This window comes from Crotalus tigris, unplaced genomic scaffold, assembly GCF_016545835.1.
Source record: "Crotalus tigris isolate CLP2741 ecotype Arizona unplaced genomic scaffold, ASM1654583v1 scf7180000020074.1721668, whole genome shotgun sequence".
In the NCBI taxonomy this organism is placed as follows: domain Eukaryota; kingdom Metazoa; phylum Chordata; class Lepidosauria; order Squamata; family Viperidae; genus Crotalus; species Crotalus tigris.
The window spans coordinates 169333-185699 of record NW_024097846.1 but is presented as its reverse complement, the minus strand read 5'-3'; the positions used below and the strand labels follow the sequence as shown (position 1 = coordinate 185699).

At 34.7% G+C, this 16367-nt stretch overlaps 1 protein-coding gene across 5 annotated transcripts in view; it reads left to right on the top strand.

Moving 5' to 3' along the window:
• The window catches only part of UBR3 (ubiquitin protein ligase E3 component n-recognin 3), a 97259-nt gene that overhangs the window by 23455 nt on the left and 57437 nt on the right, over positions 1–16367 (top strand). For all 5 annotated transcript variants that reach the window (XM_039365409.1, XM_039365406.1, XM_039365405.1 and 2 more), the window contains exons 7-21: positions 1437–1567; positions 3336–3564; positions 6356–6535; positions 6938–7071; positions 7790–7876; positions 9107–9172; positions 9267–9356; positions 10032–10160; positions 10255–10307; positions 10434–10567; positions 12940–13025; positions 13789–13930; positions 14355–14451; positions 15459–15600; positions 15992–16096. In XM_039365409.1, coding sequence (XP_039221343.1) covers positions 1437–1567; positions 3336–3564; positions 6356–6535; positions 6938–7071; positions 7790–7876; positions 9107–9172; positions 9267–9356; positions 10032–10160; positions 10255–10307; positions 10434–10567; positions 12940–13025; positions 13789–13930; positions 14355–14451; positions 15459–15600; positions 15992–16096 — 1805 coding nt within the window. The remainder of the gene's footprint in view (positions 1–1436; positions 1568–3335; positions 3565–6355; positions 6536–6937; positions 7072–7789; positions 7877–9106; positions 9173–9266; positions 9357–10031; positions 10161–10254; positions 10308–10433; positions 10568–12939; positions 13026–13788; positions 13931–14354; positions 14452–15458; positions 15601–15991; positions 16097–16367) is intronic.

Sequence of the window (16367 nt, the reverse complement as noted above, 5' to 3'; positions counted from 1 at the left end):
TGTAGGCATTTGCAGGAAAGAGCTATCCTATCCATTAATTTCCTTCATATAAGACGGGTCCCCAACCCCGGTCTGTGGACCAGCACTGGGCCACTGTATGCCAGAAACTGGGCCGCATAAACAAGCAAAGCCCCATCCACAGGATGCAGGCAGCATGCAAAACCAGGCCCCCTCTAGTTCATGGAAAAACCTCTCTTCATGGAACCGGTCTGTGGTGCCCAAAAGGTTGTGGGCCCCTGATACAAGACTTCCTGATCTCATTTCACACAACCAGACTTTAACTCCTAATATTCAGCTGGTGAAAAAAAAAAGTGAACAATGTCTACAAAAGAGGATCCCTTTTATTAGCCTTACTACACATCCTTCTTTAATTTGTATTACCTTGAATGATGTTCCCAGTATATGGCTAAGAACGCAGAAAATAGTTCTAATTGAACTTGAACCCAAATTAATTAAACATACAGTAATAGGTAGACTTTATTCAGGATGAACTATGGGTTTTCTCTACAGGGATATAAGGAAGTTGGCTTAAGAGCAGAACGGGAGTAAAGGATAGAAGTCTATCTGTTCTATTCTCAGTGGCAAGACTTTGACTTTGATTCAGGATATCATGAATTATTATTCAGGTTTTCAACTGTAGATTTAAAAAATGTGGAAGCTTTTGGCGAAAGGAGACTGGGACACCAAGCAAGCTACTTATTCCTATTTTAGTGGAGAATTGCTGGATTTGTCAGTCATCTTAAGATGGCTTCCAATGAAATCATTTTCCACAAGCACTGATAGATTCAATCTGCTGGATCATGCAAGTACAACAATAACTGGATCCAGATATGTACTTTCTTCCTATGGCCTTGGGCCACCTGAAAACATGGTCCACAGGTTTGGGTGATACTCCATTAGCAAAGTGAAATGTAGAAAAAAAAGGTGGGATTGATGGAAATAGCCTTTCTTACAATGAAGATGTTTTGCTGAACTTTATATCCTTCTATAAACATACCCTTCATTCCCTTCTATAAACCTTTTAATTTATGGAATGGCTATTTTGAATCCCAAACCATTGTGATCTGTAACAACATAGACAATGTGTTTGTACACACACTAATTTTTGATTATTTTTTATTTGCACATTCCTGATGGCATTAACATCTTAACATGATCTTAAAATTAAAAAAAGAGTTGCAGTACTATCCCATTAAATTAGCTAGTAAAATAGACACAGTCATGCAGCATTTTGATATATGTTACTAAAAAGTAAATTATTTGCATTTGTGATAAGAAAATCACTAACTCTAATCCTGTTAGTTATTTTGAGAACATGATTTATGCTTAATATGTTGCTGGAATATATTAATTTGTTAAGATATCAATACTAGTAAAGCCAAAACATGATGTTTGCCTTGACCCTTTCATCTAGCTTTTATTTTCATTTTGTATAGATCAGTCCATCATGGATGTTTTGAAGCATAAATGTTTTCTAGAAGAATTATTATTTTGGACAATAAAATATGAATTTCCTCAAAAAATGGTAACTTTCTTGCTCAACATGCTTCCAGATCAAGATTATAAGGTATTAGTGTATTTCTTCTTTCTTTTGTTCAGGCAGTTACTACAGCAATTTGTGTGAAATCACTTATGGTAGTCTAAGGCCATTGTTAGAGGAAAAAAATCCAACAATTAAACACAATATTCAGTATACTAATAGAAAGTAATATAGGAAATAATATGAACTAAATTGCAGTAGTTAAAAATGTCAAGATAGCTGTTGAAAGAAGTCAGAAGTGTTTTGAACAATGTTATGAGTTGGCTGGAGGTGAAAATATAACACCTCACTGGTAGATCCCTTTTTCCAAGAGGTAACCATTAAAGATAATTATGATTAGTTACTATCAGTGAACCTCTTGATTTATTCAACCAGTTCTACCAAAAATGTCATCTTTCAGGCCAGTTCTTGGAAGAATTAAAAAATAGTGACATTCTGCCCATAACCAGAAATATAGAACTTAACAGAGGTCTAGCTGTATAACCAAATACTGGTACATCAGGAAGATTTCAGATTAAGCAAATTAACCCAAATATTTGGATATAAAAAAGAGTTTATTGGAAAAGATGAAATGCAGGAAGCACAAAGAAAGGTAATATCATACAGAATTTGGATAAAATCAATACACTCAGCCTAATTTATCTACAGTACGCATTTCTTTGAGTAAGACTATTTGGTTTCAAAACTTGTTTAGAATTTATTGTAGATAAGATGATCTAAGAGAAATGACCTAGGCCTCCTGGTTGGATGAATTGGGCAGGACCTCTTTGCTCCTCTTATTTCTTCTTCTAGAGCACTAGTCTCCCTGTTTTATTAAATGTTAAGTATAAATGAAAGTCTTCCTCTTTTGGAAAGCTGACTGTTGCTTTGCCCAGTCAAGCCAACTGCTCCATTTCTGATATAAAAAAACCCTTGTTACTGAATGATAAAGGCACTGATGACTTTTCACTAGTTATGCCGTATGTGAGAGATTTTAGGAAAACAAAATAAGAATGTTGTTTAATCAGACACATGGCACAGGTTCTTTATAATGCATTAAGATCTAACGATTTACATTTTCTGTTCTTGACTTTCATAATTAACAGGAGTATATCTCTAGTACTCTAAATTCTAGGAATAATTATATGATGGGTTCAATGAGCCGAACAGTTTTGAGACTCCAAATATTGAAGTTGTGTCAGTTGTGTTTAACTAGAAATTATCTGTATGAAATATATAAAAACACTATTTAAAGTATTTTTATTTAGTTATTCTCTGCACTTATCTAGTGAACTATTTGACTTCCACTTTTGAGCAGTGATGTTTTTTCATTTGTCTTTTATGTTTTAACAATCAGATTTGATTTATTTTTAAAATTTATTTTTACTCATTAAATTTATATGCTGCGCATCTCGTTATCAAGTAATGTACTGTTTTTCCCTAACCATGTAACCATGAGAGAATTAGATATCATAGCTTCCTTTCTATGCAACAGGGTGACCTCTGAGGTGAAGTTGGCCCCTTTTCTTATGACCATTTGAAAAGCTTGTCAAACCTGACTATTTCGAAGATAAGAATTGAAGGGTAGAATGAATTATAATGTGCTCTTCATTGAGAAATTGTGCTATGGATATTGTATTTTGAGTTGTTACTGTTTTTATTATCGACATTTGATTGTACTGTTTGATTTTTGTAAATCTCTCAAAAACAGCCAGGTTGGTGTAAAATAATTAAAATAATACATACATTACATACATATTGTTACATATATGAAAAGAGCAAATTGTAATACTAATATTTGTTTTATATATTACAGATTGCTTTTACTAAAACATTTGTGCAGCATTATGCTTTTATTATGAAAACACTGAAGAAAAGCCATGAATCTGATACAATGTCTAACAGAATCGTACACATTAGTGTCCAGCTATTCAGCAATGAGGAATTAGCACGTCAAGTGACAGAAGAATGCCAGCTGCTTGATATTATGGTTACTGTCCTCCTATATATGATGGAGAGTTGCCTTATTAAAAGTGAGCTACAAGGTGAGTATGCATCTTGCTTTATGATAATTTTTCTCACAATGCTGTTCAAAATTGTTGGATTTTACTTCTAGCAAGTCCACACTGGATGGAATTAAAGAAATTGAAACCCACCATTTGTTGAGGTCATCATGTTGCTTTCAGGTTATTTAAGAGACTTGGATACTGTTCTGTTGTAACATTTATACTTTTAATCAAATGAGTTCTCCCCCATGTGAAACATTCATCCAACTTCTCTAGCTAAATCTTTTAAGCAGGTAAAAAGGACTCTTTTCTAGTCCACTGCACAAATACATGAAGGCACAGCATATTATCCCATGTCCTTTGTAAATCTTAAGTACCTGGTAGCTCTGGTTTCTATGAATAGGCCTCTAAGGTAGCCTGGCAGCAGCTTTACATCACCAAATTATGAAGATTTCCTTTGATGGGAAGGGATTTTCTTCTGTCAGAAGTCTGATATGAGCTGCATAGGATTAAAAATGATTATGGCTAAGTATGGCTATAACCCAACATCATTCTGTTTAATTTTATTTCTCATATCTATAATGCCATGCCTTTTCACCTCTTATGAAGTTGCAATACCAGAAGCAGAATCATGTTTTACTAAAGTATTATCAATAGCAACTTCTGTCTCAGCGTTGTCCACTTTACACTCTTTCAGATAGGAACATAGATGTGGACCTTTTCAGATGTTGCTTTTAGCTATCTACCTGTTACTATCACCAATGCTAATGTAGCTTTTGGGGACAATTTCAAGTATTTCTCGGGACTGCTAGCTTTTATTGGAGATGATGTCTGGCTATTGGCCATCATTGAGCAAGGATAAGTCAAGTATTGCCACAAGCCCCTGAGGACTGCTGTGGTTACTCCCTGTTTTCCCATTTGGGGTACTTCCATAATCTTGGAAAAGATGCTGTTAAATCTATCCCATTCGGTGATTGGTGCCAATGGTATTTACTTTTGATCGTCTATCAATACTGAAGTAAGATAACTGGATGTTTTCTGTCCCCCTAGATACCCTTAATATATGGTTCACTTTTAGATCTTTCTAACATACACTTCCATATTGCCATTCAATGCAAACATTGTTAGTTTCTTTTATTCATATGTGAGGACCTTCATTACCAATTTTAGGTGCTTCATTTTGGAATTTTCATAGCAGCACGTTTTCACAAAGAATGTATGCTCTATTGTTATTTGTATGTAGTTTTCAAGGAATTCTGGTGTTCCTATACATCAGTGATTGTCTCCTTGTTGGAAGGGGGCAGGTTACTTCTGCCCCCCTTTTGTCCTTTTCTGCTCTCCATTTCTGTTTCCATTGCATCTTTGGCATCTAATTTCCATTAATCATCCGAAATGAAGAGATCCAGAGAAAATACAAAATAGGGACCATCTCAGACTAAATAATAAATTAAACAATGGAAGTGGATCAGCCACACATTGAGAATGTCTGACAATCGACTCCCAAAGCTGGCATTCACCAGCTTCAGTGAACTTACATGAAATACCTCCATGGTAGGGATTGCATTTCAATAAAAAAGCTCATTTGAAAAGAAGCAGAAGACATTTTATTGGAGGCCCTAAACATTAGCAGTAAAGAGTGCCACTGAAACTGGCAAGTTCAACTAGCAATAAGTGGAAATTAATGGTAAAAGAAATAAGTAGTGAGATCAGGTGCCACTACACAAATGGATGGGTATAGTATCAATAAGCAAGTTAAGCAAGCCCCATCTGAGAAATTCCCATCTTTGGTGCCTGTCATACTTTTCCTTTCTCTTTTTCAGGCAAATATGGATTTATATTCCTTAAATTTTTGCAGTCTGATATTTTTAAGTCTTTTATTTTATATTTCTGTAGTTTTATGCTTTGTTATGTTTTACAGTTATAAATAAATTTATATAATGTAGGGATTTTACACAAATAGCTTTTGTAATTTAGAATATGTAGCCTTCTTCTCTGTAGTCTTCCACCTTGGCAGTTAGTAAATGGACACCACGCTTCAGTCTACACATAAAGTATTTCATATACTTTTTCGGCCTATTTGTCTTTATTTTGGGTGATTTTTCCACATGCAGAAAAATGGCAAACAGGCTTTTGTACATATATAAATTATATTTTATAAGAATTAGTGTTAGATTACTACCCAAGTATTTCTGTATGCTCCTCCTTCTCTTCTGTTGGGCATAACGTCTTTCTCTGGATCCGCTCAGTCATGAGACTCCATGTACCTTACTCATGACGGTCTGAGGAAGGAGGAGTACTGCTGCTATGAGGGAGCCGTATGGAGTTTCATGACAAGGTTGATCCAGAAACATCCACTGTGATTGAGTGAGGAGGAAAAGCTACAAATACATTATGCAGATAACTCCTTTGGGAGAAAGTCTAAGGTAAGAAAGTAGCTGACCATATTCTCTGCAACCTACCCCTCCAGTTCCCACAGATCCAAAATTCTTTTTTCATAGAATCTATGGTTCTTTATCCATAGAATCTATGTATAACAGGTGGTTTCAGAGTTCATTATGTATAGAAAATAAGTAAATATCCTTAAGCCTTTCCCATCGAACTATTCTTTGCATCCTAGAAGCCATAATACTATTCTTGCCTCCTTTTCTTGTCACTGAGGCTTGAAAAATCAAAATCTGCTTCTAATAAGAGAAAGACATTGTTATACAAGGTACTTACTTATATATGTAGAAATCCTATAATGCAGAGGTTTATTTCTGTATTATTGCTGGAGAAAGTCTTTTATCTAATTTAACGTCTTTAACACATTAACATTTGTTTTTACTTTTAGATGAGGAAAACAGTTTACATGTAGTTGTGAACTGTGGGGAAGCACTGTTAAAAAACAATACTTACTGGCCACTTGTCAGTGACTTTATAAATATCCTTTCGCATCAAAGTGTGGCTAAGAAATTTTTAGAAGATCACAGGCTATTAGTAACATGGATGAACTTTGTATCATTTTTTCAAGGTATGTGATGTTTTCATTAATTATACATGTTCTTTTTGATTAGAGAAGCAGTTTGACAAAACATTTTAAAGCATATGGAGGGGGTTTATAATGATTATTTTTCAAAAACTCAGTTGCAAATATTGAAATTGGTTATAATTAATAGGATACTACAATTAAAACAGTATTCCAACTGTTGTAAGATCGATTTGCAGTGAACAAAGGCTATAAAGGGATTAAGTTTCTAATTTTTATTTTCTGCTTGGCTATTTTCCTTGCTTTTAATGCTTATCCCACATATGTTTGAAAACTAACTTTGTTTAAAACAGTTTTTGTAAATAGCTAAAAGTGGAGTTATTGAATAGTGAGAAAATGCATTATTATTCATTGGTAAAATGTACAATGTTGTCTCAATCTTTTAAGGCATGAATTTAAATAAAAGAGAACTTAATGAACATGTTGAGTTTGAATCCCAGACGTACTACGCTGCTTTTGCTGCTGAACTTGAGGCTTGTGCTCAACCAATGTGGGGCTTATTGTCACATTGCAAAATCAGGGTAAGTTGAACTATGTTTTTCTCTCTCTTGTAGATCTTTATGATTGTATATTTAAAAAAGCAGTATGTAATTGTGTCAAATCTAACATCAATCTGTGTTAACTACTGTGTCTTGTGATCCGTTGGACCAATATAATATTTTATGCCAGTTGGCCTGAATATTTGGTCAGAAAGAGGCATTCAGCCATTAGACCCAACTATAAGAAATTGAAGCCAAGAAAAGAGAGAATATAATTCATGGGAATATTGGCTAATTCCCAATGCGTAAAGAACAAGTCTGCAGTTTTCCTGAAAAAAGCATAACTGTTTCTTATTTTTCCTGAATTCTATAATGCTTTCTTGTTTTCTTCCTTAATTACAATATTGGCATTGGGCTTTCCTGTAAATGCAAATCCTCTTTCTGTTCAGGAGGGAATTGAGAGAAGCAGAGAGGGTTTCCCTTTCCCCTTTTCATGCAAGGCCCCTCTCCCTGTCTACAGTAGTGTAAAGAAGGTCCTTTTGGGGGCAACCTTTCCAGCCACTGTTAGGTGAGAAGTAATGGCAAAAGTCACCTCTCTGTTTAATCTTCCCATGATTGGAGCTCTGTAAATCCAAGGCACTTTAGGGGGAACAAAAAAGAAACATGGAAACTGCAGCCTTCCCGTTTGTCTTACTACATCTTTGAAGTGCTACAAGCCTTTGTTTTTTTCAGTCTGTGCAACATTTGTAATTCACTTCAGGAGACGCAAGAGTACACACAAAATGTTGTTAGATACTGCCTAGAAGCACTTCAGGATTGGTTTGATGCAATCAACTTCGTAGATGAGGTAGGTATATCCTGTATATTTAATTTGATACTGAATATCGCATAATACCATATAATACTGTCATATAATTTTGGAATTAAATGTATTGATTTTTTTTCTTTAGCTCACATTTCTTGGTTACCAGTTCACATTTGATATTTCTTCTGCTCAACTCAGAATTTTCTGCCTTCATAAATATGTAAACATATAAATTCATGTTGAAATTTAGATGATTTTTATCAATATTCAATTAAAAACATAGACAATCAATATTTCAGTAAACCAGTAATATGCTTGTAATTAGAATTGGTGGGCTGTCTATGCAGGGAGCAGTTACACATTGCAGGCCAAAGATCCTTTTAGAAGATGCTGTGACTCCTATTGCATGATTTGTAAAGGATCTTTGTTAATGAAATAACAAAAACACTTGCAAAGCTATTTTTTTTCCAAATTCTTGCATGCCATTTATCCTTACTTGCCTGCTATCAGATTTTCCCTTCAAATTTAATTTATGTTACTGGGTACTTCAAAGACACATTTATTTTATGAATTGAATGTTTCAGAAAATATTGATAAGCGGGGACTCAGTGACCTTGATTTTCAGGGCAAAACTGTTATAATACCCAAGCTGAATTTCTTATGAATAGAATAGAATAGAATGGAATGGAATGGAATGGAATAGAGATTGGGAATAGGGAATAGAGCTGGAAGGGACCTTGGAGGTCTTCTAGTCCAGTCCCCCCCTCCCTCAAGCAGGAGAACCTATAACATCTCAGACAAGTGACTGTCAAGTGATGGAGCGCCCATCTGAAGGCAAGCTGTCCCATTAGTTAATTGTCCTCACTGTTAGGAAGTTTCTTCTTAATTCCAGGTAGCGTCTCTCTTTGATCAGTTTCCAACCATTGTTTCTTGTCCTGCCCTCTTGTGCTTTGGAGAATAATTTGCCCCTCTCTTCTTTGTGGCAGCCTCTCAAATACAGGAATATTGCTATCATGTTGCCCCTATTTTTTCTTTTTTTAGTCTAACCAAACCCAAGTCCTGTATCCGTTCTTCGTATGTTTTAGTTTCCAGGTCTTGGATCATCTTAGTTGCACTTCTCTGAACTTTTTCCAAGGTCTCAACATCTTTTTTGTAATATGGTGACCAAAATTGGTTGTAGTATTGCTGGTGTGGGCTCACTAGGGTTTATATGTAGTCTAACATAATAGTCTAATAGTTCTTTTATAATAGTCTAATGTCCTTTTGTTGCAGCCTACTCCTAATCAGGTTACGTTTCATCTCCCGTTGCATCGCTACTATGCTATGTTTCTGAGTAAGGTAGGTAAATCATTTTTGCAGAGTAAAATTGGGCATTCTGCAGATAGATTTGTGGTTTACATCAGGATAAAATATGCACTTACTTTATTTATAGGCTGTTAAATGTCAAGAGCTAGATTTAGATTCACTTCTTCCAGACCAGGAGATGTTGATGAAACTAATGGTTCATCCACTTCAAATTCAGGTAAATCTTTTCTTATCTCAGCATATTATTACATAAACTATTGAGAGGTGTCAAATAGTGATCACTGATGAAATTTCATAGATAGAGTATTCAGTTTACCTTGGATTTACTGGAAGCAATTGATTTATAGCTGAAAGTGTGACTCTAGCTGTCCAACCTGAATGTATTTTTCAAACTCTTGTCATTATGTCAAAGCATTTTATTTTATTATATTTCAATTTATATTTATGTTCATAAGGAACATAGTAAAGAAAGATTAATTGCTAGATAATGTGACTTTACAAAGAACAAAAGCAAGAGAAAATGTTCAAAGGAAGTTAAATACAAGAAAAATAGGCAAGATGCTGTCAGGACTACTGGTTTATTTTATTGAATATTTAAATTTATTCTAGGAGCTGAAGATGACAGTCATTGAACCAAAGCATAAAATGAAACTTAGATATGTTACTACTTTGTTGAGATAGCATGTATATAATATGTGGTACTAAAAAGAACAAATATTTTGATAGGTTTCAATCCTGTTGGAGATCTGCTGCAAAAACTGTATAACTCAATATAAGAATGTATTTTCAGAAAATAAAAATAATACATGTAATCAATAGATTATATGTTTATCTACAATTATAAAATACAATAATGTGGAAATTGTTTTCCTTTTTTTTCCACATTTGATAGGCAAGTCTTTCTGAAATTCATAGTAATATGTGGGTAAGGAATGGCCTGCAGATTAAAGGACAAGCCATGACATATGTGCAGTCTCACTTCTGTAATTCTATGATTGATCCTGACATTTATCTGTTGCAGGTAGGTCAAGGCTCTCTTTGACTACATTGTTTCGTGTTAGTACATAATTGAATATGATAACTAACTTATGTGTATATGTGCTTTTTCTTTGAAGGTTTGTGCTTCTCGACTTGACCCCGATTATTTTATTTCCTCAGTTTTTGAAAGGTAAGATGCTGTTATTTTGTATAAAAATAATCTGTTTATTCTGTTTATATAAATTAAAATGTTTCTTTAAACCCATACACTCTGTGTTTCTGAATTTGATTTTGTTTTCTTTTTTTATCCCTATAGGTTCAAAGTGGTTGATCTCTTAACAATGGCTTCCCAACATCAGAATACAGTGCTAGATTCAGAGCATGAGAGGTCAATGTTAGAAGGCGCTTTAACATTTCTTGTCATTCTTTTAAGTCTACGTTTACATTTAGGTGAACTTGCCATCTTTTCTTCTATGCTTTAGTTTTAGCAGTGTATCTGTGTAGGTGTGTGTAATACAGACCTTAATGAATTTTGAATTATTGGGGTGAGGGCAGGTAATAGTAATAAGAGGTACACACTATTTGGTAACAATTTATTTCTTGCAACCAGGTTAAATATGCACTCTTTTTTTTTAAACAAATGATTGCTATATTAAAGGCATAGTTAAGGAAGCCAACATGTAATTCTTAATTTGAGCGCCACATCGGCAGAAGTTCAATAATGTTAGGGATAAAAATAGAAGTATGTCTTGACCCTTGCTTGGACATCCTGGAAAAATAATCTGGTTCTCCTTACTTAGTTTGTTTTGTTACTGGTTGAGATTTTTGAAGTCTCCGGGATGCCTGCAACAAAACAACCAACTTTTTTTTTCACCTCTGGAAGAGAAGATGTTTATTTTACAGCAAGGTAGATGAATACTCTAGTTCAGTGGTTCTCAAACTGTGGGTTGCGACCCCTCTGGGGGTCGAATGACCCTTTCACGGGGTCGCCTAAGACCATCGGAAAACACATATTTCCAATGGTCTTAGGAACCGAGACACCGCTCCTCTATCTGTTTCCAGGTGGTGGGTCCATCCATGCTGGCGCTGGGGCCCAGTGGGGTCGGGTGGCGAGGCTGGGTGCTGGTGGAGGAGGAGGGGTGGTCCACATGGAGCGAGGCACGGGGCAGGAGGGCAGTGAGGAGGAGGGTGCTGTGGCTCCTCCTGCTGCTGCTGCTGAAGCGGCCGATCACGATGTAGAGGCGCCATGGCATGGAGTGGCGCAGCGCAGCCGAGGGTAGGCAGGTTGAGTGGGAGGCGCAGCAGTGTCTGCCTCAGCCGGCGCAGGGGGCAGTGCCACGCACACGCAGCGCTCCCAGGCCAAGGCAGTGTGTGCCCTTGGCCTGCCTGGCGCATGCTCCAGCCACAGGAGAGGAGGCAGAGCGCGCGCGCCAGAGAGAGAAAAAGAAAAGGTGAGTGAGTGAGAGAGAGAGAGAGAGAGAGAGAGAGAGAGAGAGAGAGAGAGCGAGAGCAAACCCCGTCCCTCCTCTTGCCCCCGCCCAGAGGGGTCACGGCTTTAGGAAGGTTGAGAACCACTGCTCTAGTTACTCCTGCTGTCCACAACAGAATTAGCCAGATCCAATATTTTTTTCTGGTTTGGCAACGACTGTGTGTCTTTGCTCTGCTCTCCAAACTTTAGCTAGATTGTAGGGCTAAAGTTAGCGTTAGGATTACTTCTGTTCTATCCCAACCCCAAACTACAACTCCCAAAAAAGCTTTGGCTTTTCTTATCCTACTTATTTCCACGGAAGGGTGAAATCTGGAGTTAGTTGGAAATATGATCAGTAATGGTTAGCATTTGCTCTTTGCCTGAGCTTTTGTCTTTCCTTTCTTTATTAAGAAAATAGTTCATTTCTGATGATTTAACGAAATTCAAGCTTGTGTTGGAGCAAATGATCAGATGAATTTGCATCACTTTATTCTTATGTTGTATATACACTATATTCATAAAAGCTCTTTTCAGGTATTCTGACTTATCTGGGGATTTATTGTTAATAGGTAAATTAATTGTTTTGATAGTTCTTTGATAGGGTGGGATAGAAACTATTTTTAAAAACTAAAATATATGTAAACAAAAATTTAACACACAAAATTTTAAACATTTTAATTGCATATGTGATCAGTTTATTTATTCAATTTATATCACTACCATCTGAAACGTATGAATCTTGGCCACTAACTAAGAATGAAAACAGGTAAAAAGCATCATAACAAAAGGAGCAATAAATATAGCAGGTGAGATCAATCTAATCAGCACAATCAATATACCTATGATACAGACTCAACTTCAAAGTCACAAAGACAAAGTCAAAGGCTTGGTAACAGTTGCTTTTTAAGTTTCTATTTTTAAAAAATATATACTGTTCGTAAGGTTTTTTAAAAGTCAATAATTATATAATGTATTAACTAAACAGTACCTTAATAACCTGAAATTAAAATCTGGTGATAATTTCCCACTGGTTTAGTAGCTTCCCCTCCCCCCCCTTTTTTTTGGGGGGGGGAATGTTAGCAACAGATTGAGGAGAATGTTAATTTACTATGCATTTTATATATGTATGTTATCCAGAAATAAGCCTAAATGACTCAGTGGGACTCTGTCCAATTAAAGTCTCTTACATAGGATTGGGCTTGTAACATTATACACATGTATTATACTTTGATTTCTTCAATATGCTTTAGGCCATTTAAACAGGTTTATCATTTAGTTGGAAAGTTGTATAGTAAACACAAATCTTATTTCTTAGTTTTTGATTATATTAATTTCCTTATCAATTTTTTTCTAGGGATGACAGATGATGAGATTTTAAGAGCTGAAATGGTAGCTCAGCTCTGCATGAATGACAGAACTCATAGTTCTCTACTGGACCTTATATCCTTGTGTTATATGAAATTATTTGATTTATGATTTCAGGCATTCTGTTGCATTTTGCTTTCATTTCTTTTACAAATAAAACTATTTTGAACTTGTGTTAGCTGCATCAGGTTAATCTTTATTCATGGCTAAGCTTTACATACAAACATCACATTAACCTTGCAGTAAAGTTTAAAATTTGTGATATTACCAAAAGTTGGCAAAAATACTGTCAGCAAGACAAGTCTTTCTAACTTTTATGTAAGAAATCTATCATACTTTATCCTCGCTTCTTTCACATTGTGTTTCTGAAGGAGTGACATAAGATTTAAAACCTGTGTGTATTTTGGCATTTAGGTAAAGTGCCTTGTTTTTGTTGGGCCTCAAATTCTGAGTAGGGATAGAGGGGGCCAGGACAAATAAGCATAATATCTTATGTAATTGATTGTTTGAAACATAAATCTGTTTAAAAGTTATGTAATGTATACAAAGAACCAGAAGAGTGCAGTATACCATTCTTCTTCTAGTGATGTAAATTTTGGTATTTAAAGATGTAGCACAAATTTAATTCCTCTAATCCCCAAAAGACTAAAATGTAAAATTAGAATGGGATTCAAATTTTAAGGATCTAATAGAGACATCTTGTGGTGAAATTCAGCATTTGCACAAGATAATGATGATAGGTTTTTCCCTCTAAACAATTAAATACAATACTTATAGGCAAATCTTGCTGCTGAAATGAGCTCCTTAATGATTCTTATTGTCTTAACCAAACAATAACATTCCAGAAAATCCTAATCCTAAAAGTGGTATTATTCCTGGAAGTTTAAGTTTTGAATCAATGCTGTCTGCTGTGGCTGACTTTAAAGCTCCTGTATTTGAAGCAGGGGGTTCCATGCAGCAAGGAATGTATACACCTAAAGGTAGGATAAAATGTATTAATGTCCTGTACATTTGCAACTTATTTCAAGCACTCTAAAAAGTTCAGAAATACTTCTATTTCATTTTTAACACCAGTTATATAGGTTTAATTATATGATGTATGTTTGAATGATATGTGCTTTTCCTTTCTCAATCATGTGATTTAAAGGCTTTTGACGTGTAAAAAAACAATATCATGGATAATATTGCTCAGTTTTAATCTTAGCCTGTGATAATGGAGATTGTGATGAAAAACAAAGTGCATTCTGTTAGTGATCTATCCATCTATATGTACATACATAGCTATATGTATGTATGTGTGTTTAAAATTACAAAAATAAATTCTGCACATTATGAATTATAAAATCAAGACAATAAAATATTAATAATTTAATATTAAATTAAATATTAAATATATTCTGACAGCTGAGATCTGGGATGAGGAATTCGACCCAGTCATGGTGATTCTCCGAACTGTTTATCGTAGAGATGTACAGTCTGCAATGGATAGATATACAGCATTGTAAGTGGAATATATTCTGAGTCATAAAAAAGGAAGCCTGTTATATAACAGAAATAGGAAGCTGTTGACTACTTGGAATCTCTCTCTTTCTCTCTTCCTCTCCCTCTCTTTCTCTCTCTCTGAATTAATTCATTTTCTGTTTAAGTGCCTTACAGAAAAATTAAAGGAAACAAAAAAATAGCTTTCCTTTAATAAAGGCTTATCAATTAAAACTGGCCATCTTCAGCTAAAGGGTGAATTTTTAATTTTAACACTGGTTTGTTGGCAGCAGTATCCTGTTTATTCAGGAAAATAAACACTTTGCATCAGAAATAGTAACAATAATTATGGTTTTTTATATTGGGTTATGTTATTTTATGTTAGGCCCAATCTGGGTGAATTGCATGCTGCTTCTAAATATAATGGGATATTTTTTTGTGTTCAAGCCAAGTACTAGAGAAATAATCTGTGAATATGCAGGACTCAGTATTGGATATTGAATCAATTGTGCATGGAATATAGTCAAGAGAAAATCCATTGGTGTGGATAAGCTCTAAAATCTGATCAATATTTATATACAGTTTCAATTTAGCCAGGGACAAACTGCTTTATTTACAGATTATGACAAGTTATCTCTTGTTAAGATGCTACATAGCAGTTATATGTATATTTTTTGCATACTGCAAAAATTTTATGAAATGCATGGTTCTGAGCTAGATGTGGTCTAGTGTTTTTATTGCTTTGGTTTTTAAAAATGATATGTCAGAATGATGTATCACCTGCCACATTTCACAAATATATAACCTTTTCATTTTTTTAGTGAATTGAATAATGTGTTCCTTCAGGCGAAGTAAAATCAGATTGGAAGTCAACCTTTTGAGTTTCTTCTTTCCTCAGACTTCTATTCCTTTTTCTCCTCCAACTCTTATATCCCTAGGTTAAAAAGTTGTCCAAATTCAAGTATATAGTTAATCTTCATTTTTACAAGTAAAGAATATTCAGTGTAGAATTTCTGTCTGTTTTTACAGTTTAAAACAGAGTGGAAAAGTCCATGGAAATCCTTGGCCACCCTACAAGAAACGAACACATTTGCACCCAAGTTATAAAGGACTCATGAAACTCTTGCATTGCAAAACTTTACACATTGTGCTGTTCACTCTACTCTACAAGGTAACTATTGGAAAGGCTGGGATCAAGAATTTGAATCTAATAATGACTTTTAACATTGTTTTAAGTTTTCTGTGAAAAATAATTGTTTTTATTACACATAATATAATGCAATACAAACCTTTTTACATATTTTCCTTTTTTCCATTGTATTTCCAAAGGAGAAACTAAACAAAAGTACATATATTAGTATGTAGCTTAGTATGTATGTACTTTTCCAGTTTGTTGGTTTTTTTAAAAAAATAAAGGATAGTATTCTTATGGTAAAAGGATTTTTCCAGTTGTAGCTGGCATTTCTTGTAACATGCATTCATATATGGGGAGTTTTTATTTCCCTGAATTCTAAATTGGAAAAGTTTAGAGAGTAAAAAATAATGTGTTTATTTTGTTATAGATATTGATGGATCATCAAAATTTGTCAGAACATGTCCTTTGCATGGTTTTATATTTGATTGAATTGGGACTAGAGAATTCTTCTGAGCAGGAATCTGATGAAGAAGTAAGTGCTAATTAAAGCATTTTTAGATAGAAAACAAATGGGTTTTACATTGAAATGATGCATTGTTGTGCTTTTTTTCAGGCTTCTAGCCACTCCACTTTTTCTCCAATTTTCCCTTCATGTTCTGCCATATTCCCTGCCTATTGAGTATATGTTTCTTTATCCATTTATAGGTTTTCTCCTGCATCTGTACTGAAGACTCAGTTTCAGTTGCATGAGATTTAAATTTCCTGTTGAGAAATTAAACCTTCAGTTGTGAAGGTATCTTAAA